This window comes from Ostrea edulis, chromosome 2 (assembly GCF_947568905.1).
Source record: "Ostrea edulis chromosome 2, xbOstEdul1.1, whole genome shotgun sequence".
NCBI lineage: Eukaryota > Metazoa > Mollusca > Bivalvia > Ostreida > Ostreidae > Ostrea > Ostrea edulis.
The window spans coordinates 21,796,794-21,819,872 of NC_079165.1; the positions used below are offsets into that span (position 1 = coordinate 21,796,794).

General features: G+C 33.9%; 1 protein-coding gene across 1 annotated transcript in view; it reads left to right on the forward strand.

Moving 5' to 3' along the window:
* LOC125678919 (glycerophosphocholine phosphodiesterase GPCPD1-like) overlaps window positions 1-19,203 on the forward strand; it is a 66,076-nt gene extending 46,873 nt beyond the window's left edge. The window contains exons 18-24 of the mRNA XM_056156407.1: window positions 6,192-6,331; window positions 14,136-14,236; window positions 14,638-14,736; window positions 16,470-16,568; window positions 16,910-17,011; window positions 17,139-17,237; window positions 18,702-19,203. Of these exons, the coding sequence (XP_056012382.1) occupies window positions 6,192-6,331; window positions 14,136-14,236; window positions 14,638-14,736; window positions 16,470-16,568; window positions 16,910-17,011; window positions 17,139-17,237; window positions 18,702-19,064 (1,003 nt within the window). The 3' untranslated portion in view covers window positions 19,065-19,203. The remainder of the gene's footprint in view (window positions 1-6,191; window positions 6,332-14,135; window positions 14,237-14,637; window positions 14,737-16,469; window positions 16,569-16,909; window positions 17,012-17,138; window positions 17,238-18,701) is intronic.
* The last annotated feature ends 3,876 nt before the right edge of the window (window positions 19,204-23,079 follow it).

Sequence of the window (23,079 nt, forward strand, 5' to 3'; positions counted from 1 at the left end):
CAGGAAGAACTTGTTGCAATTATATTGGGTTTCACAGATTGATATTGTTTCTGATGAAATACAAGCCAGGAAGAGGGTGCACTAATAGGAAAGGACTGCACTTATTTCATTTCTGCCATATTTTTTCAGAAATTTGATGAATAACCATGTTACAAATACTGAAATATTCGAAGCTCCAACGAATTATCTACCCAATGGAATCATGCGTAGTGACTCCTCAGGGTCCGAATCTATTGGGAGTTTATCAGACATGCATTGTAAGTGTAGCTGCAGATTTTGCTATTTGTATGTCTGATGTGCACTGGTACTAATAATTTGACTTTCACTTTGTTCCAGTCTTTGACGTTAACCGGTGGCCCGATGCCCAAGGCCAGTAAAATCGGAATCGGGCTTCTAAAAATATTTAACCCATGAGTCCGGCGGGCCTGTAAATGTTTTATTGTATGTTTTGTATATATTACAAGTAAATCGTGAGATTGACTCAGACTTTGTCATGACTTAGCAGTGACATTTTGCATCGAAAAATAATCAACCATGCTGCCTTTTCTGAAGTATAGGGAGGCACGGGCACTGGAAGTTAATGTAAATATATAGTATGTGCATGTATAAAAAATACATGCACATACTATGTATTTACATTAACTTCCAGTGCCCGTGTAGGAAGGGGGCTCGTCGGTGAAATTCAAAACCTCGCAAGCGTATTTCGCAATCACAACCATCAGATCCAAATAAAACAAAAACCAGTCATACAAGGAAAAAAGAGAACGAAAATTCATGCCCCATTGGACCGAGGGTGGGCCTTTACTAACATTTAATTCTGGAGAAAACAAAATGTTTTGTACGTGGTGTTTACAAAACAAAGTAGAACATGAGCTGCTGATGTCATCTGCGAGATTAATATGTTTAAAAATAAAATAAGAGATAATCCTTTTAATGTCAGTTGTTCTCTAACTATGATCATCTTGATATGTATTTTCCTACAGTAGATCATGCATGTATCTATAGTGTAGAATCAGCATGCAGCACCTTGCAAATGACAAGTGGTCAAATTAGAAAAAACATTTTGGGCTATTAAAATATTGTTCGGGCTTGCAAAATTATTATACTGAGAGGCCCGAAGGGCCTGTGCTTCACAAAGTTTTTTGTGAAGACTGCTGTTCCATGCTCAGAGGGTAATGAGGTTTATTAAATCACATTTTTGTACTTCAAAGTTAGACACGCAATTCTATATACATGTAAATTTTTATCATTATTATTACTATTTTATTTTATTGTCATTTTACTCATTTAAGCTTTGGTTTTTTGGATGTTAACTTTCTATCTATAGGCCTTTCCGAAAACGTGAGGGGGGTGTATATTCTCAAATGTACTTTCTGGGGGAAGGTAAGTTTAACCCCCAATAGAATGCTTTTGACGTTTCTGTATCTTCCCTCTTTTATTCGTTTTAGCCCCCTTGAAATGTAAGTGATTATATATAGACACGTATCGTGTCATAACAGAAATTGCAATGACAGATTTAGATCCCCCTTTTCGCCACAAATTTACAAAATAATTTGAGTAAAACTCCAAATATTTTACCCCAAATGGCTGTATTTACAGGTACACACTCTTGCCGACTATAAATTCAGGGCGTTCAATTATAAGTTATTTTATTTTCAAAACAATTGTATGTGTAAATGTCAGTTTAAAGATGGTTTGTGACGATGAATTTCTTTATGGTTATACTTGTATTTGAAACTGTATAAAATTTGTGAGTAGTCAGCTGGAAATCTGTCAGTGGACTCTCACTTACAAGTACAGGCTGGGATAAATTTTACTCGCCAATCAAAGAGATGGACATTTTCAAAATCCAGAAGTGTCAGTCCGACATACCTAGACGTTCATCGTGGCAGAACTGTTATCGCTGAATGTACTACATTGATATTGAACAAGTAACTTCTGATATTTTATTATAAATCTGACTATTGAAACATGGGCTAAAGATCCTGATGAAATGTATGCAATATATAATATATACTAATTTCAGTCATAAATTACGTGAAATCCTGGAAAGTGGGAGGGGGAAGGGTAGTTAGAATAATCTAACTGCGTCTCATGACAGGCCCGCCGTAGGAAATTACATCACTTTAACGATAGAACATTCCATCGGGGAGGGGGGGGGGGGGGGGTCCTCCTCTACTTACAACATTAATTTTCTATTATTTTTACATGCAAAGTTGGTTATTTTCACGTGTATGAAGTAAACTTATGCATTGGGATTTTTGATTAACGTTAACATATTTGTTGGCATGATTACTGTAAAATTATACAGCAATATCTTTGCGGTCTTCTGCACTGTTGATAATGACGCTTCTCGAATATACTACCCGGAAGTCTTAAACTACTGTTACGCAAGGGCACTATGTTCCGGATCAAGGAAAGATAACTCATGTTTTCGGATTGGCCTATAGCATTGTGAAACCTTCTGTTGTGGCCAGAGTATTATCAGCTTTGGTATACAGGTGCCTGGTAATTGTGTACATTGATTTTTGAAAATTAGGGACTTCATATGTAGTGTATTTCTCAGATGAGAGATCTACTTGATGCAACAAAAACAAGCATCACTTCTAAGTTTAGTTTCTTGTGTAGTAGTCACATGGCCATTCAGGTCCATGGATCCGTGGATTCTTGTTGTTAGTAGTCACATGACCATTCAAGTCCATGGACCTATGGATTCTTGTTGTTAGTAGTCACATGACCATTCAAGTCAATGGACCTATGGATTCTTGTTGTATACTAGTCACATGACCATTCAGGTCCATGGACCCATGGATTCTTGTTGTGTAGTCACATGACCATTCAGGTCCATGGACCCATGGATTCTTGTTGTGTAGTCACATGACCATTCAAGTCCATGGACCCGTGGATTCTTGTTGTTAGTAGTCACATGACCATTCAGGTCCATGGACCTATGGATTCTTGTTGTTAGTAGTCACATGACCATTCAGGTCCATGGACCCATGGATTCTTGTTGTTAGTAGTCACATGACCATTCAGGTCCATGGACCCGTGGATTCTTGTTGTTCGTAGTCACATGACCATTCAGGTCCATGGACCCGTGGATTCTTGTTGTTCGTAGGCACATGACCATTCAGGTCCATGGACCCGTGGATTCTTGTTGTTAGTAGTCACATGACCATTCAGGTCCATGGACCCGTGGATTCTTGTTGTTCGTAGTCACATGACCATTCAGGTCCATGGACCCGTGGATTTTTGTTGTTAGTAGTCACATGACCATTCAGGTCCATGGATCCGTGGATTCCAGAACCTCCTCTTTCAAAGCAATTTATTTTTATTTATTCAATGTGAGCTTGAATAGAAATATTGTCTCAATGTTAAATTTTCGGAGCATAAACATGAAGTTTTCACCAGATTCCATGGGTTTTTTTTTGGCAAATCACTCCATATTGTCTCCAAGTAAGATTTAATGAGTGTTCAGATTGTGCCGTGGGAATTTTCCAAACACTTTGATGACCTTGTTATTTTGACCTGTAGTAAATCTAATTCCTGTAGTATTAATCCTGCATTTGTCAACATTGTGACCTTTGCCATTGACTGTTGATCCACTTATAAAAATGTTAGTGTTTGTGGGTGAGTGAGAGGGTTTTACTATTCATAATAGGTGTTCTTTATTGTGACAAGACCTTCTTAATGGTAAATGTGTCACAATACCTTCCTAATGGTAAATGTGTCACAATACCTTCCTAATGGTAAATGTGTCACAATACCTTCCTAATGGTAAATGTGTCACAATACCTTCCTGATGGTAAATGTGTCACAGTACCTTCCTAATGGTAAATGTGTCACAATACCTTCCTAATGGTAAATGTGTCGCCCTAAAGGTAAATGTGTCACAATACCTTCCTAATGGTAAATGTGTCACAATACCTTCCTAATGGTAAATGTGTCGCCCTAAAGGTAAATGTGTCACAATACCTTCCTAATGGGAAATGTGTCACAATACCTTCCTAATGGGAAATGTGCATGTAATGAGAGCTGTCTATTGTATGTACTATTTTTAGGGGGTATTCCTGTGTCTTAAACACATCTTGAGTTTTAATCTTTTGTGATTAGGAAATGCATTCTCTCTTATTGGTACAGTATGTCTAAAGAGTTTTTTTATGCCCCAGTTATGAAATGGTTGGGGCATATTGTGTCATCCCTCTCCATCCATCATTCTATTAAAGTTAATTTTCCAGGGTTTTTGTGCTGTGCTTATAGATACTGAGCTAAAATTTGAAATATTTATTAATATGTTGATGACTTAAGACTCATGCCTGTTGACGTATTTTCAGTTATTGCCCTTAGACTTTAAACATTTTTAATTATTTCTGGACTCACCCCACCCACCCCCGGCATTCTTTTAGATAATATTATAGATATGAATTTTTATTTATTGTCACCTTGGTCATTGTTATCTTAAAGGGACTGATTCACGATTTTACCCAAAATTTTGTTTTTCACTTTTAATGATCAAAATCTACTGTCTAATATGTTTGAAAGATTTCATATGGAAATCAATGTTATACATCATCACAGAAGCTCATTTTAGAGAGTTTATTATTTGTTTTGTAAACAAAGATTGCGGTATGATATTATTTACGAAATTTTCAAAAGAAATGGATATAATAATAATAATATTAATAATAAATTCTTTTATTTAGACAGGATAGCACAATTAGTACAAATGACTAGTTTACATTGTGGTCCTGTATAAAACATTTTATACACATATACATACACATATATACATACATACATACATACATACACATACACACGATCTAAATTTATTATATCTTTCACATTTCAAGCATTTTTGGGGTAAAATGTGTCATCTAATAGTAAAAATTTGTAACTATTCAACGTTAAGATGCATTATATCACAAAATCAATAGTTCACTTGTTTGTGTGTGTACATAAAAAGACTCGAGTCTTTGTTTACATAACATAGATTTAAGGCTAAAATATTGCTTTCATTCTTGCATTCAGAAGGTCAAAATTTTGACTGTCAACATTAAATGAGTTATATTTCTAATGTTTAACATCAAAAATAAAAAAATATTTTTATCAAAAATCGTGAACCAGTCCCTTTAAATGAAGACAGTGTTCTATATAAAATTTCTGATTAATCAATGTGTACATATTGGTTTATAATTATAGTAATTAAGTAATTAGTATCTTAATTGTTCATTATAGGGTTCACTTGCACCTCCATGTCTGTGAAAACCAATGTAATTTATTTTACAATGGATTCAAGGAAACAAAAGCACAAATACAATGTATATTGTGTTTAATTTTATTTTTTCTTTTGCATTCAATGTTAGTTTTACATTCTTAGACTTTGAAATATTTCAAACTTGAATATCATGTAAAACTTGTATCTATTTTTGGAGAGAGAGAGAGAGAGAGAGAGACGAGAGGTCTTATACATTTAATATGGAGTTGTTGTGACATGTCATACGATAGCTTAAGATGGGTTCTATGATGTTATACACAGAATTTTATTGTTCTTTATTTCGGAATCTTGCCTGTTTATCTTTGACCATTTAAAATGTTCATTCTTATTACTGGTATACTTTGGTAGGTACACTTAGCTAGTTAAAACAATCATACATTTATTGGTGCATTTCAACTTGCTCAAACAATCATACATTGATTAGTCATGATCAAGCAATGATTGAATGGATTAAAATTTTAATAGATCAAATTCAATTAGCTTTTAATCCTCAGGTTCAACATATACTGAGGTCTTCATTTGTTTGTATTCACCGAATCAACTCTGAATCCCATCGTCTTGTGATGGTGATGTTTATTTTCTTTATCTCTTTGCAGTGTTTAATTATAAGTATATTGCACGATTGTATTAACTTTCAACTTTAGAATACCTTTATTACTTAAAGTCATTTTGCTATATATTTCTTTCTGAAAACTAACGTTATGAAAAGAAAAGGTGATGATAAATGTGTCCCTCTAGATACTGATTACAATACATCTAAGTAGTCAATGATAATTCTATGATAATCTTATAATATACAGATAATCTATTGGATAATTACAATACATGTAAGTAATCTATGATAATTGCAATATTTACAAACACAAAATCCTTAGTTTTGTTTGAAAACAAATTCCCTTTTATATCATTTCAGAATTGATTTCTTCAAAGCTGGAAAGAAAAGTGTGTTTCAAGTGGAAAAAGAACAGACAGAAAAAATACTTAAAAATGCCGGTCTTCTGAGTCCTACCGCAGGACCTTCTGTAATGGACTTATCATCCGGATCAGAACAAGAGAACTTGTGTCTTCATCCCTAGAACCATTACACAGAACAGGAGAACTGATGTCTTCATCCCATTCTAGATATAACATGCAGTTATCTTGAGAGATTACTAAACAGATCAGATCCCCTTCATAACACACAGCACTGAGAGCATGTTTTGAGTGGATCTAGCGACATAATTTAAGTAGACAGTCAATATAGTGATTGTTTAAACATTGTACATGTATTTCCTTAATAATAGAACTCACACGTGTGTGTGACTTTGCAAGTTTAATAGACAAAGGACTTCTCTCATTTCATTACTAAAATATGGTAAACTGTAATATCTAATTTTGTTTAGAACCAGTTACTGTCACTCTGTAAAATGAAGAGGTAAAATGTTTCTCAGATACTATCAGTACTTTGTGCACGTAACAATTCTTTCATGCAGTCTTAAAAGTTTGATAGTGGGTGGTTAGATTGCTGAAACTAGGTTCTGTGAAATTTTATTAATGAATATATGTATATAGAAAGGGGGGGGGGGGGGGGGGGGGGGGGGTACTCAGATAATGGGGTGGAAATGTCAATCTCCAATACAGGGTGAACTGAATCTTCACATAGCTGTAGAAAATTTTTGCACTCTAGGTAGTGGTATGTGTTGAAAATACACATATCCGTTGTAAATAAATGATAAATTATTTTACACATTTCAATTTGTTACATACATGTTAACAAACGTTCACAAAATATTTAGAAGTTGCTGTGAAACTCATCCCATATTTATAATGTTTCTGTGAAACAATTGAATGATATAATTCTCTTTTAGAATATCTGCATAGTTTGCATTGCATATATGTATTTTATGAATTATATACTTCATTATTGCGGATTTGCAGTTATTGTATATGCAATTTCCCTGTGTAATATCTTTCAAGAAATCCTCATGATTATGCAATTCAGTGAGAACGATCTTTTAGAGAGAAGGGGCTCCTTTCTGTACAAGTTTTGATATTATTCAACTGCTCATTCTAATCTTTAAAACATGAACAGAATTTTTGCCTCAGATATAAGAAGGGAACTTGCCAATGACATTATATTTATGGCAATGTTGCATATTTTAAAAAAGCAAGTTTTTAACGTTTTACAATACTGCATACAAATTATGTCATTTTTATAAATACTGCATACAAATTATGTCATTTTTTGTTTTTAAATACAAATTATGGGGTTTTTTGTTTTTGGTTGTTTTTCTTTGTACAACAAAGTTTCATTGAATTACATGTAATATTTTTCTTTTTCATAATATTATCAAATTAAAAGCTTTGGATTGGTCTTGCATTTCTTGTTTAGATTGATTTATGTAATTTTTCTGATACTCAAGGCATGCTGTAACACCAGGAATGACTACATGCAGAGATTGATATTCTGTAATGCAACCCTATGTTTTGTTCAATCAAGTGTGACAGAAATTCAGTTACCGTAACCAATCTGCATATACCATGAAAATGCATATCCACTAGCAAACTATGTTCTGTGTCTTATGAGTGTATATGTAACTTTGCTGAAGAAGAGAATTAAATTCTTCAAACTTTCTGCTGTCATCAGTCTCTATAGTTAATATATTACTATGTAAAACCAGAGGTCCTTGTTCAACATTAGGAGTCACCAGAGATTAACATAATGGTGGTGATGAAAGAGTGCATCTTTTTTACATTGAGAACCGGATGTCCACAGATTTACTGGTAATTTGATAATGTATAGTCCATGGAGTGTACAGTGTGTGTTAACACTTTGGAATGTGAGCAATATTTTTAAAAACCTTTGGCCAATTGTTATTCTTTTAAAAAAAATAGCCTAACTAACCACTTGTGCAATTTAAGTCTCAGGAAGAGGGAAGATATTTATCTAGATGTATGATAGAGTAGTTACTGAAAAACATTCTTTAGTACCACTAGACATGCAATACATATTTTGATGAAGGCATTACCCCAGGATGAATAGGGGAGTGTCTTTATAGGATTGTTAGTCACCATGTGTAGTTGATCACATTGCGCTACCAATTTGATTTATGAAAATTTGGTGGAGTTTATATCATGTTCAGAGATATTATTGACTACATCTTTAGAACTAGAAGAGGAACCTTCCTTCCACATGTCATTTTTGACGTTTCACGCGTATTGTGACATCATCATTAACCAACTTTTTGTCCCCCGCCGCAACGTAGATGGGGACATAGAAATACTGGTGTCCATCCATCCCACTTGACACAACTCCTCCAATACCGCTCAAAGAATTTTTGTAGGATTGGTTGTCAACGCATGTAGTTGATTATATTGCGCTGTAATTTTGATTTGACAAAGGAGTTCTGGGACTGTTGAATACGGAAGTTCCGAGTTCCTCAAGAGTTATTTCCCTTTGTCGAACTCTTCCGTAAATTATGACGTAAAATATGATGACAGTGGGTACATTTGCTAATTACTATCGTTGCATTATTTCTTAAAAGATGATATCCAGAGTTTCTGAGACCATCCTATCTCAGGGGAAAGGCAACTTTAGTGAGTTTTTGAGTATTGGATAACAAAATGGCTCAAACAAACACTTTCTTTGATAAAAGCGTCACTCATGTAGAAGAGGAAACGAATAATGATTTAGATCTAATAGCCAATCTGATGATCTTATTCAAACAGATTATGCTTGATACGGCCAGAATATACATACCAGTGATTGATATAAACAAAAGTTACGCTTTTATTACATTAATCGTACGTAATCGTTATGTACAATGCCAGTCTACGATATAATGTATACATTGTGTACCCACCACACTCGGAACTTGCGTATTGTACATGCTACACTATATCGTGATCTGACGATTTTTACAGGAGTTATGGGACTTTGTTGAATTTGAACACACTACAGAACACTGGACACGACTCCTCAGAAACCCCTTTACAGATTTTGTAGGATTGTTAGTCACAATAATTATATAGTTGGTCGTATTGATTAATTTAACAATTTTTTCAGGACGTGCGATATATTGCCATTACTTCTAAATAACACTGGTTCAGGGCCCTGATATTTGAAATGTCCCGGACTATACATATACACCCACCCTCAATCAAAATCACCAGTGTTCCATGTGAGCTACAGTTCTGCAGCTATTTTGTTGTAGATTTAACCGAATCGTGCTAGATAAGAGGTCACTGGGCCGGGCTAATGCATTGCCATAACTAGAACCACAGACGTGATTTGGTTTTAGTATATGTACAGACTGTGGACAAAAGTATTTGCACGGGCAATGGCGGCCATTTTGGTTATCGAAAACGCTTGACGGTAAACAAACATGTTTTTGGAGTGTCTGAACAGGACAAATAACGTGTAAATGCAAAAATATTGTAAATAAACAATTTGTTTCTATCAATAATCAATAAAAATAAATAAATCAATGTCAAGCACCTTAATATTTTTGTAATATACCCTCGGGCCCTTTGAACTTGGCGCACTCATTGTGGAAGAGTGCATGGAGATTTTGTATAATTTACTGTAAATGAAGTCCAGATTTCCAGAATTTTGTGATACAGTTCATCACCAGAATTTAATGTACAAATGTGATATGAAGTTTTCTTTTAATTACCAGCGAAATGTTTTCTTCGGGGCATAAATCAGGTGATTGTGTGGGCCACTTCAGCGCTGGAATTTGTTTGTCCGTTTTGTAATTGGTTGAAAGACAAGATCAATGAACAGGTGTATGGTCATCCATAAACAGATAATTGTCATCTTGAAAGAGTTTTGCTGTACAGGCCACAATTTATCTACATATTTTTCAGAGTTATTCATGTTGCTATGTGTATTGACTCTGCAAAGAGTAATAACGCCATGACACGTAATGCATCCCCAAATATTTTACCAGTTTCGGGGGGAAAATACAGTCCGACAGTCAAGATTTAAATCACTTCTTCTCCATATATATACTCGGCAGTATTTTCCAAAGACAATCTGGCACTTGTCAGAAGAAATTACCATTTTCCTTTTATTTTCCACGGTCCAGTTTATTTTACCCGCACACCATTGCACACTTTTTACACGGTTGACAACTCGGACCGTATTTTCTTAATACAAACACATATTTAGTATCCATTTCTGTCTTAAACATCGCCAAATAGTTTTCTTTGAAATATTTGCATTGCTATTTTCATTACATTTTTGTAACGTCCGACAGTGGTCTTTTTCTATCCAACTGTGTCTATCTAACAAGTCTCCGTTGTGCACGTGCACTCATTAATTTCTTTCATCCACTTCTTTGTTAGTTTTCTGTTGTACCTCGCACTCGAAACTTATTCCAAGCACTATAAACAGTTGATATAGGAATTCTTAATAATTTTCCAACTTCCCCGGAACTTTCACAGCCCTGAACTAATGCTACGATGTTTTCTTAGCAGCCTATACCGAGTTCCGATGTTTACAACCCATGTTTTCTAATAACTCCCTTGCATGTATAAACAGAGTTGCAGACGAACACAAACATCATTACGTCACATAATTGACCTTCAACTTTTTAAATACATCATCGGTGAAAGGATAACTCATGTCTGTGCAAAGAGAGATAACCCGCAATGTACGATACTCGATAAACACGTTCGAAAAATGACGCGATCGTGCGAATACTTTTGTCAACAGTCTGTAGATCTATATGATTACCGAATAAAAGCAGGTCAAAAGTAACACACACACCCCTCCCACATACACTTTTGAAATTGTTTCCTACAGGTCTCGTACAATATTAATTATCACGTGCGTCTATTCTATTCGGAAATGTAGAGTTCAATCATTTTGTTTTACTATATACATATCACCTACTACGTCTAAGTAGTGCTTTATATGATAGGGTGTCAGTGATGACTTTGTAAGCGATGTTTTGACATTGACAATATCTAAGCAGTCGACAGTTGCAACATGAACAAGACAAACAGTTTTGTCAACGACTACAACAAACTGAAGAACGCTGTGAATACCGGTGATGTTACAGCAGTCAGGCGATTAGTTAAGGGCGGGGTCAATGTCAATTCACGTTCAACTGCTCATGACTGGGTATGTCTAACAAAAAGTTGCATAGAAAGCCCTACCCCCAAGATAAAGAAAAATCCACATCCCGAAAATTTGTAACATGTAGTTATAATGTAGGCTAGTACTGTTGGTAAAAAAAAAAAAAACCTACACATGTCATGATGCTGATTTGGCTAGGCCTATATTTATATCGAAAATATGTTTACATGTAATTAATAATTTGTATACGGTGTGACCGTTGGACCGAACGAAGCATGAAATGGTCATTGGCGTGTCCCAAGTGATAATCATAATTCCGTTAAGTAACAGAGGGTAAAATGGATACAGGTTGATAGTTGGCTAAAGATTCATCTCAATTTAAAAAGTGGTACAATATGTGCTTTTTTCCAATCATCCATGTTGTCTGTTCCTTTTTATTTACGTGCAGATGTACGGATATTGTCCACCCTGCACTAGTGGGCCCCCTTCTAGGTATCTGGCTTGCTGCACGCATGGCAGATCTCCATTTTTTCCGATCATGAGAGTCAGCAGTAGAGAGCGTCCATTCTCTGATCTTTTTTTCTTTTGATTATTTCTTGACAGTTTGAATGATGTTTTATGGAAATCTGTAATTCATATTTTTTATTAAGCTAATTAAGGAATGACTTTAATTCTGGGGCAAGTTATACGAGTATAACTTGGTTTGGGTCAGTTTATGCTTTATAATCCGTGAAGCGACCCAAACCAGGTTATACTCATATATTTGCCCCAGAATGAAAGCCATTCCTTATAATTTAATGCAAGAGACAAAGATACTAACCTTCGTTTATCAAAATGTACATAAACTCGGGGGGAAAATACAAGTCAACTGAGCCGCGCAATGATTCACTTAGCAACAACGACGAAGCGTCAAGCTATGAAGTTCGCCATCTTTAATTTTAGTTCTACGGAGCCTAGCCTATTTATCAAATTATTGTATGATAATTAAAGCATATAATAATTAGTGATGGGAATCGGAGAGAATTTCATAATCGATGATTGGTTTACTGTAACTAACTAATTATCGATTATAATCGGACATAGAGAAATTCTATAAAAGATCTAGTCATTTATCTACTGAAAAAGTGTAAATAAATATTTTCTACATTTGTATTAAATTGTTGTTTCTATTGCCGAGAGAGTGTAAATGAATATTTTCTGTGTGTATATTTGTTATTCTTCTGCTATCTTAGTATCCTTTAATTACATATATAAAAGTCAAAAGGATTTTTAGAAGGGTTTATGCACCAAACATGGATATCGTTTGCTTCGGTTATAAATTATTAATATCCCTGTATATCAAAGTTCAGTGTCATTAATTTACGGTAATCCGGCATACATGTAATATTAATATTCAGCAAAAAAAAAAAGGAAAGAACATTTTATCAACAAACAAAAACCAAATCAGATTGAAAACACGTTACGCACGTGCAGATTGAGTAACAGTAACCTTCGAAAGCGGTTTAATCTACGTAATTCACACATGTCTTTGCTCGCATCAAGAATCTCTTTGATGGATGGTCACTTCTTTTATATGCCTGAATCAAAGTACGTCTATCTGACCATGCAAACATGCGTTATTCCCCGGGTATGGATACTTTTGCTTTCATGTGTACCGCCATTTCGGTAAATTAGGTTAATAAATAGGTCATGGCAGGAATATTCGTGAAAAACTACAGCCGTTGAGAAAACAAAACCTAAAAACCGATTAATTGGAATAAAATTTTCATAATCGAGCGCTTAGAATCTGCCAACAATAGACTGATTTTCGAGACTATGCATGCAATGTATATTTCGCTGCCCTTTACAGAAAGATATCGACTTTGAAGTCGCTCATCTCCGACAGATTGAGAAAATACGGGAAATTGCATTGTTTAGGCCTACCCAAAATAAATCTTCAAATATCAGAAAATGCAATAATTTACGGCTTTTAACTCTGTGAAAACTTCTACTACATGAAAACTTACCATTACATGCAACATTGTCGCTTAATGGTAAATCCAACACAAGAGAATATGTAGATCTATGGGCCTAATATAAGCAAACTTGTGACAAATTCCGATCCACATGTCAATGTGACTGACGTCGTGTGATAAAATGTGACGTATGAATTTTTGTTTGCTTACCTTCCCCCCCCCCCCCCCCCCCCCTTTTCCCCTCCAGTGAGAAATGTACTTCAAATTGAACAGGGCAATGCTTACTTGGTAAATCATTAATCTAAATATAATATCTTTGTTTTGAATTATAATCTATTATTTGACCATCATACAGAGAAAGATGTTTTACAACAGTGATTTGCGTACAAGTAGATGCTAATATTGACAACGAGAAAACAATATGTGTATCAAACCGAACAAACTTATTGTACACGTTGACTTTCTATTCCATAGAAGGCTGAAAACAGTGCTGCGATGTAAATATAGAGAGAGAGAAAAAAATAGTTCCGGCATCTGGTTTTCAAGGGGGTGTGTCCCTATACCAAACCAGGTTATACAAAAATAACCTGTGTTCCTCAATTGGAATTTGACCAATCAGAGACAAGGATACAATAAGAATTGAATTATTGAAATATATCTGATAAAAAAGGAAAGAAGTAGCCTCATTTTTTAAGTATGTTACAGCTTTTCTTTGAAAGAACCGCCATTTTCATAGAAAACTTCTGCAAAATCCTGAACTGTGTGTTTTTAAGGTGTAGAAATTACATGTGTATTTATTATGTAATTAACTAATCAGTAATCATGCATCGTTTATTTTAGAATGGAACAACGATTCTGCATATAGCTGTTGCAAACAATCATACAGACATTGTGAAACTGCTTTTGGGTGCCCACGCTGACGTGAATAAGGCTAACAATGTAAGGCGACCCATTACTGACATCATGAATTACAAGTTTTACATGTTTATAGGCCATTTCTTTGTTTTATATACTGTATCATACTCAACAGAGAATTAAAACGATTGAGTGTAATTGTGTAATTTGTTCAATGTCTTAACAGCTTCAAGAAAATATTTCTTATTCTTTTTTTCTTTTCTTTTAAAATAAAGTTGATACAAAACAGAAAAAATATCAACAACTAAGGCCTTACAGAGGTGTATCACTGAGAACATACACTGTTAAATGTACAACAACACATACAGAATAAGACCATGAAAGTATGTTGTATAGGGCAATACATAGTAAAACAAGAACAAATACTGTAGTATGGTAATTTTAAAATTATCAATCGCATTAGTTTAATAATATCTATTCTATAGCAAGGCAGAACGGCTTTACATATTGCTTCAAGATCAGGAAATGCTGAAATTGTCCAACTGTTGATTGATGCTGGATCAGATGTTGATGCCACAACCAAGGTAAAAAACCAAGGAAATTAGACCTATTTAAGCCTAAATAAAAACTGAGGACATTAGGCCTATTTAAGCCTAAATAAAAACCAAGGCAGTTAGGCTTATTTAATCATTATTAAATACTCAGAGCAATAGGTTAATTCTAATTACCTACACTGTAAATATACACCCAAGGGCAATAGGTCTAGTTAAGCCGAAATGAAAGTCGTGGACAGTACACAAGTTTTGATCTTATGCTTCTGGGTTATTTTTCTTTGGAGAACTCTTGTACACAGTATAGGCTAGAAACAAATTGGTTTACACGAATGATCATCACTGCGTAAGTGAATGTTCACATTAAGTTTCTTTTACACAGTTTCATCACCCTAATTTGATTGATACACAAACCAATTAAGTAATGAGTATTCATCAGAGTTTATACATGAGCAATGTAAACACATAGAATTCTTATATCATGTTATTTCGTTGCTCTACATACTATATATAGAATATTACTTGCAAATATGACAGTGTTTGTATATTTTTACTTTACTAAAACATTTCTTTCGACAGTATGTTGTATTTCCTACATTTACATCTTTAAACAGAAGTAGCTTTTCATATTTTTATGCCCCCGAGATCGAAGATCAGAGGGCATATTGTTTTTGTCATTCTGTAATTCTGTCATTCTGAAACTTTAACCCTGTTAATAACTTTTGAACAGTAAGAGCTAGAGCTTTGATAGTCCACATGAGTATTCCTTGTGAGAAGACCTTTACATGGGTACCAACATTTTTTACCCTTTGACCTTGGAGTTTGACCTACTTTAAAAAAAAATTGACATTGGTCATAACTTCTGAATGGTAAATATTAGAGCTTTGATATTTCACATGAATATTTCTTGAGACAAGATCTTTCTACTGGTACCAAGATATTTGTCCTTGTGACATTGGCCATCTTTGGAATTGGCCATTATCGGTGGCATTTGTGTTTCACAAACACATCTTGTTTTTATTGTCTTCCTCCCTGACTGTACATTTGTAGGTGCACTCTGTCCCACATAGGCATTTAGAGTAGCAATAATTGCACCTCCTACACAGAGGAGTGCTTATTTCGAAACTTGCATATATAGCCGTATTTATAAGCCTAAATAAAAACCATGGACAGTTAGTACACTTATATCTGCTTCATTGAAAATCTAGGACAATATGCTTTATATATAGATCTGCCTAAATTTACAAAACAGACAAGTTTTTCTATGAAAAAACAATAGTAGCTCTAAATCTGAAAAAAATTATTTTGATGTAAAAAAAAAAATATGCTATTATGATAGGTTTGTATGTAAACTTTAACCATATATAATCATTGATAAAATAAATACTAAGTTGAAGATTTTATCAAAATGAAGATTCTGCTTCTATTCAATATATAGCAATATGCAGAAATGAATTTTTGAATGTCAGAAGACAATAGTGTAATAAACTTTGTTTCATTCAGAGCCCTTGAATACACAATTTTAAAAAAAAATTTCGACACTAAAATGACAGCTAATATTGCTTTTTAAAGATGGTAATTGATTTTTCACTTAATCTGCTTGTAAACAAAATGAAAATTGCATATGACTTTACTTTTAATTATAAAGGTTATTTTAAAGATTATTTACCCAAGTAAAACATTGACTGCACATGCAAAGTAAAATTTGATTGAATGAAAGAGAGGAGATAAAAATGATTTTACACACGCTCATGTGTTCTGTGTAGGATTGTAGGACGGCTTTACATACTGCCACATGGAGAGGAAATACCGAGGTAGTTCAACACCTAGTGGAGGCCCATGCTGATGTCAACATTCACGATGGTGTAAGCAATGAAAACTTTACATCTCCATTCAGTAGAAGTTCCTAATTGATGTTAACCACTTTTGGGATGTTCTACATCATTGAATTGTGTAATTGATGTTGTTGCTTCGTGCAAATTAATTAATTTTTTTTACAATTATTGTTGCACTGTACATTGCATTATTTTATTTCATAGTCAGATGATATGAATGGGTTAAACGCTAAAAATTTAATGCAGGCAAATGGCTTAGAATAATGTATGATAGAAATACGGAATTACTAGTACATGTATTAAAAAATACAGACAAGAGACTTACTAAGTATTTTTGAATAGAAAATTTCAAATTCTGTTGTCTTTTTCAGGATAGTTGGACTCCATTGTTTTGGGCAGCAAAATTAAACTACAGACGAATAACACAACTTTTAGTGGAGCGAGGAGCCGATTTAAATCACCGCATTGTCAACGTAAGGCCCAGTAGTCAGACTGCTACATACACAGTTCAACATTGTCAGTGTTTCCCTGTCTCTGCTAAATTTGTGCTACCCAATACTTCTTCATGTTTTAACGATAACTTGATGTGGTGTTTTACAGAAGGAATACACAGCTTTGCATGAAGCACTACGCAATGGACACATAGGTCTATCTAAGTATTTGATTCATGAAGGAGCTGATGTCAACATGAAAGCCAAGGTAGGGAGACTGCTTCTAATGTTTTCTACTTCTCCTAGTATAAAGTATATATTTCATTCGAGATTACATATGTCAAGTAATTTTGCAAGACTAGTCATTCATGAAAATTTAGTTTTTGCAAATAAACTCTTCAATGTGAATAATTACATCATTGCATCTTCGTGATAATGATGTCTCACGAAATAAAAGTGATTTACAGTAGTGTATTGCATGCCTCAATACCAAACTTTTGCACAATTATTCTTCCAGTGATGATGAAAATGTGATTACTTTTTAGAAATTTGAAGATGGTTGCTGTAATGTCTGATATGCTCAGCTGTTTTCCACTTTTTCTCTAGAACTGCTCACCCAGTCATAAAATGGGAACAATGGTTCTCTAGTGATTTTGAAAAGAATATTTCAAGTTCCACTTCTGAGGGATTGAAATTCAGGGTGGTTTATGTAACCCATGATTGACTTGGCCAAAAACACCTTGTCTAGTCATTAAACCGGGCATACAATATAATGTTTTGTTGCATTGTGAAATATTCTTTGCTTGGCAAAAGTCTTCTTTTAGTGGCCAGACCCTATATTGATCGTAAAGGATGTTGTATCATAAGAGTAATTTTGATAATGGAAATTTCAATATGGTAACTGTAATTATATTGATTGTATAAGGGTTATTTGGAGTGGCACATTTTCTAGTTCCAAAAGAATACTAGTTAATTTTATCTTCAGGAGTTCAATAATCTCCCTCCCACCACCAATGGAACAATGAAAAAGTGGTCCCCACTTCAATGTTTACAATATTTTTGTACATTTGAATTCCAAAGACTTGCATTCGAATTCTTATTCAACAATTTAAATTTGCAATTTAAATTCAGTGAGTTACTTATTTGATAATTTTTTTTAAAATTGATCTCTTCTGAAAGGACAAAGGATTAGGGCCATATATGGCCCAATTTTGAAATATTATCCATAGCAAAAAGTATGAAATTTAAAAAAAATCAAGCCATTTTGTCCTAAAACTCTAATTTTGTAATTTTGTTCAAGTCTGACAATCTTGTTGCATATTAGACGCCTACTCATGATCTTGATTATGTGTTTTTACTAAAGCTTCACATTGAAATATGAATGTTTGACTAGGTTTCACTGTTTTAAGTCTAATTTGAAATAAGTGAAAATGGGGCCATATGGGTTCCTTATCTGAACTTATTCTTTATATTTTATGAATGCTAAAAGAATCCATGTTTATATTAGGAACCCAAGATATTCTAGAAGATTGATTTCTTTAAAAAAAAAAAAGATATGCATGCATAATGAACCATGTTCGCCAGCCAAGGGTGACGCTCCACGGTGTTCCTCTTTAACACCGACCGTGGAGCGTCACGCTTGGCTAGCGAATATGATAGTGAAAATGCATCTAACGTTTTACTGTATAACAAATGATAGTTTATTACATGTGATAATTATTTTTTATAACAGAATGATGGAGCATTAGAACTGCTTTTAAAAATTCAACACCTGGACCCAACTGTGTTCACAGACATGATGGACTTCTGTTTACTTCACGGATATAAACTCTCCCGGGAATCAATAACGGAGAAAGTGTCGTTTGTGAAAACGTTACAAAACTGTGAACAAATTCAAACCTGGCTCCAGAGGACAATGGAAACAGTACCGACACTGTCAAACATTTGCAGGAATTTCATAAGGCAGCAACTTTTATTTTGTAAGAAAACACATATCCATAAAAGCATTGAACATTTACCCCTGCCACCGCTGCTTAAAGACTATTTGGCATTTAAAGGTGAAGAATGTGAATCATTATTGAAAATTTCATTTTGAATGTTAGTATTCATATGATGCAGTTGGTGTTCATTTTTCTGATAGGCTGAAACAACATGTAACTCCTGAAAAGAAAGTACAGCATTTGCTGCACAGTTGTATACGCAAGAATATATTTTAATAAATCGTTATATTTACATTTCCAATGTTTATTTTATACAAACTATGATAATAGCCGTATTTCCTCATGGATGTGCTTCAGCTATTAACCATGCAGGTGTGAATCTTGATGAATATAGTACGTCTGTGTTAACGGCTGGAATTCTGACAGAAATGAAAGTAGAATGTAAATATAAGAAATAAATTTCATATTTGAAAATATATGATGGTATGAACTGCAACGATTTGTACCAGCATACTTTTCATGAAGCATCAACGTGCTTCATCAAGTAAACACTCTTAATTAACAGTTTGAAGCGTCAAAATTCTACCCACATGTATTTTCAAAATCGAAATTTATTTTTTAAGAAAAAAGTACCGATCCTGATCAAAATTGATAGATATTATCAAAATAATCAAATTGTTGCTAATTTTATGCACTGTTCATCAGGAAATTAGTTTCTTTTATAAATTTGTTTAATCTATAAACCATTTTACATCAAGGGAATGTAGTTTTCTTATTACAATGTTCTCTATGACTACTTTTTTTATAATTCCGATCGGGCTTGATTCAAATAAGAAAAATCATAATAGTTCTGAATTTTGACCATTTCATTTCAATTTCTTTTGAAAATATATTTCCCTGATATATCTTTTTTCTAAATGACATATTTTATGGAGATTTTATCCGTAGATTTAAAAAATATTAGCAAATACCGTTTTCAATTTTCATAAGTTTTAAATATAAAAAAAAAAACTGGAATATAAGCATGTTTTCTTAGATATTCATATTATGCATCAAATCACAGCAAAATTTGTATTCTAGGGTATCTTATTACTACGATATCTACACAATATTTTGTTAAAAAAAAAAAAAATAACAACACCCCCCCCCCCCCCAATAAAAACCTTGATTAAAAGTACACTGGAATCATCATTGTTCGTAGGACTGATGTTCGTGGGTCACACTTACCCACGACTTTACGTGTCCTTGAATTTTTTTTAAATCAAGTAGAGTTATCTCTCGTAGTAACATCGTGTATCGCTTACCCACGAAATCACGTTCCCACGAATCGGCAAAATTTTGCTTACCCACGAATATTGACCCCCACGAATTATAATGATTTCACAGTATTCCAAAACAAGTTTCTCGGGGCATGGAATATAATTTATTTTTTTCTTCAAAAACCCGAAAGTTTTAGTAAAGAGTTTAATGTTTGTATTGAATAAACTCAAGTAAGTGAAGATCGCTTTAATTATTTGAAGATATCATCAATTCATTTGATACGCACAGCTTTACAATTAAAGATCTCTTCAAATGTTTAATGATATCTTCAAATCTAAATTATCGCGCATATTAATTGAATTATTGTTAGCATTAATCATTCTGCTGAATTGATGTGTGCAATAATTAAATTGTTGCTTTCTTCAAATAAATTAATGATGTCAACAATTGAATTGATGTGTGCTAGAATTTAATTGAAGAGAGCAGTAATTGAATTGATGTGCGCATAAATTCAATCAATGCGCACAATAATTGGATTGTTGCGCACATTAATTGAATTAGTATCTCAGTTCAACTAATGCACACAATAATTGAATTCTTACTCTCTTCAATTGATTTAAATTATATCAATAATTCAGTTGATGTACGCTATAATTATTTTAGATAGAGCAACTATCTAATTGGATATATGTTCAATTCAACATATCCACGATTGATTTAATGATCTCTAACTGAATTGTTGCTATCTTTAAAAGAATTATTGATGCGCTTATCAATTCCTTATGCATATTTATCATTGTAAATAATTAAAGATACTTCAATCGAATTAAACTAAAAATATCATCAAATCATTTATACCGAGCTCTTAATTATTTTCGTGTGTAAGACTTCCACCACATTGATGCGCACATCAATTTAATTAATGCGCACATCAAATTAATTATTGGCCTTTAGTTTCATTTAGTAAGAAGATCAGGTGCCTGGGAGGAGTAAGCTCCCCTTGTTAAACGATCATATCTGCCTTAAACGCTATATATCTGAATCAGGTTAACTGAGTAATTTGTAGTCGAATCAATATATATACATGTATATATATATAAAGCACTAAATAATCACAACTAGGTACTGAAAATTTTCGCCCCAGCCCGGGGTCGAACTAGCGACGTATTGCACCCACCGCCTAGCAAGATTGTCAAGCTAGTGCGTAAGTCCACTCGGCCACAACGACTTCCCCCTATATATATATATATAGAGATAGATAGATAGAATGATTTGAATCTGTCTTTATGACAAGTTGTATTTGTGAATTAGATAATTTATTAAAAATGCCATGAAATTTGAAATACTGACTGAACGACACTGGTGAGTCTCCTGTGACAGCGTACTAGTATTTGTCAATAGTTTGCCTTGGTTTTCAAAAAATATTATCCGCAGAACAAGCTCTTGCGTATCGAATCATGTGAGAGATATGAATACTAGATGCAGCTGATAATGATATATTAGTATTGCTATATCAATATGGGAAGTTGACGATGAAGGCCTCCCTTTTGTCATAAAATGAAGTTGTTAGTGTACCGCTAACTTCTGTGCTCAATAAAATATCCAAATATGAAGCAAATATGGAAAAATCTGTGGTATCTATTAATTCGAGTTCACTGCGATATGTCGAATTAACATGTAGAAGTGAATATTATTAAGAGATAAAATATAATCAATGCATCTAAATGTCTATTTAAAAATCACAGCAAGGGATTTTTTTCGTACAATGTATAAGCTTTTGAATATATTTTGCTTTACAAGAATACAAAAGCAGTCAGCTTATAAAGGAACACAATTCGTATCTATGGGAATTACAACACATTGGTGGAAGATCTGATCACCGAAAACAACATAGATATTATCAGTGAGGACCTCCAGAATCTCTTTCACTTTAGAGTACTTGTGCTAAAAATTAGAGTGGCATTTAACAAATTAAGATCACAAGAAGTCAATACAACGTATCTCCATATTCCACTTTTATTGAAGAAGCACCTGTTTATGGTGTCAACTGTCCAGTCCTTGATTTATCGTGAAGAATGGTGGTACCCAGTGTTGAAAAGTCGGGAGTTTTAAAGCTGCTTATTTTTGGAAAAGTTTTGCGATTTTAGATTCACTAAACGTTCTCTAGACGTTTTGAGAATCTACATTTGATTTACAACCGCATTTCGCATGTGTCGTGGCATAATACATCTGAAGTTTCTCCTTCACAGCTGTTAACATTTTCGTGTGGAGTAAAGATAGGGACTTGGTAGAACATTTACTGGATCCTGTATCTCTATACTGGGTTTTGAGAATTTTTGAAAATCAAAGCATGCATAGGTACGGTAACAAAAATTCATTTAAACTGAAATGTGATTTTTATGAATCTCATCTTTTGAAAAGCAACTTGGAGTATGTAAGCTGGATAACAAAATATATGGCATTAAACCAAGTTCGTTTAAGATACAGTTGTAATAATGAACCTTACAAAGATAATGTTAACCCTTGTCTGCTGGAACCAATTACATTTTCATTATGTAACTTATTCATTTCTTTCATCACTTCTGGTTTACTAAACACAGGATAGATGGTACACATTCGTCTAATACCATATTTGATAGTGCTCTTATGGTTTCAAATAAATATCAACCAGGCACAAACTGCATAAATTAAATGTTTCAAACGTCCCCGTTAGGAATCATTTGAAAATTAGCAAAGTAGTGGCGTCATAGCACGGGGAGAAATATGGAAGACTAAAACACAGGACCCCATAACTACCACGCCCCCGCCAGTTAGATCTGTCAGCCGCGTAGGACCCCATACCTACCAAGCCCCCGCCAGTTAGATCTGTCAGCCGCGTAGGACCCCATACCTACCAAGCCCCCGCCAGTT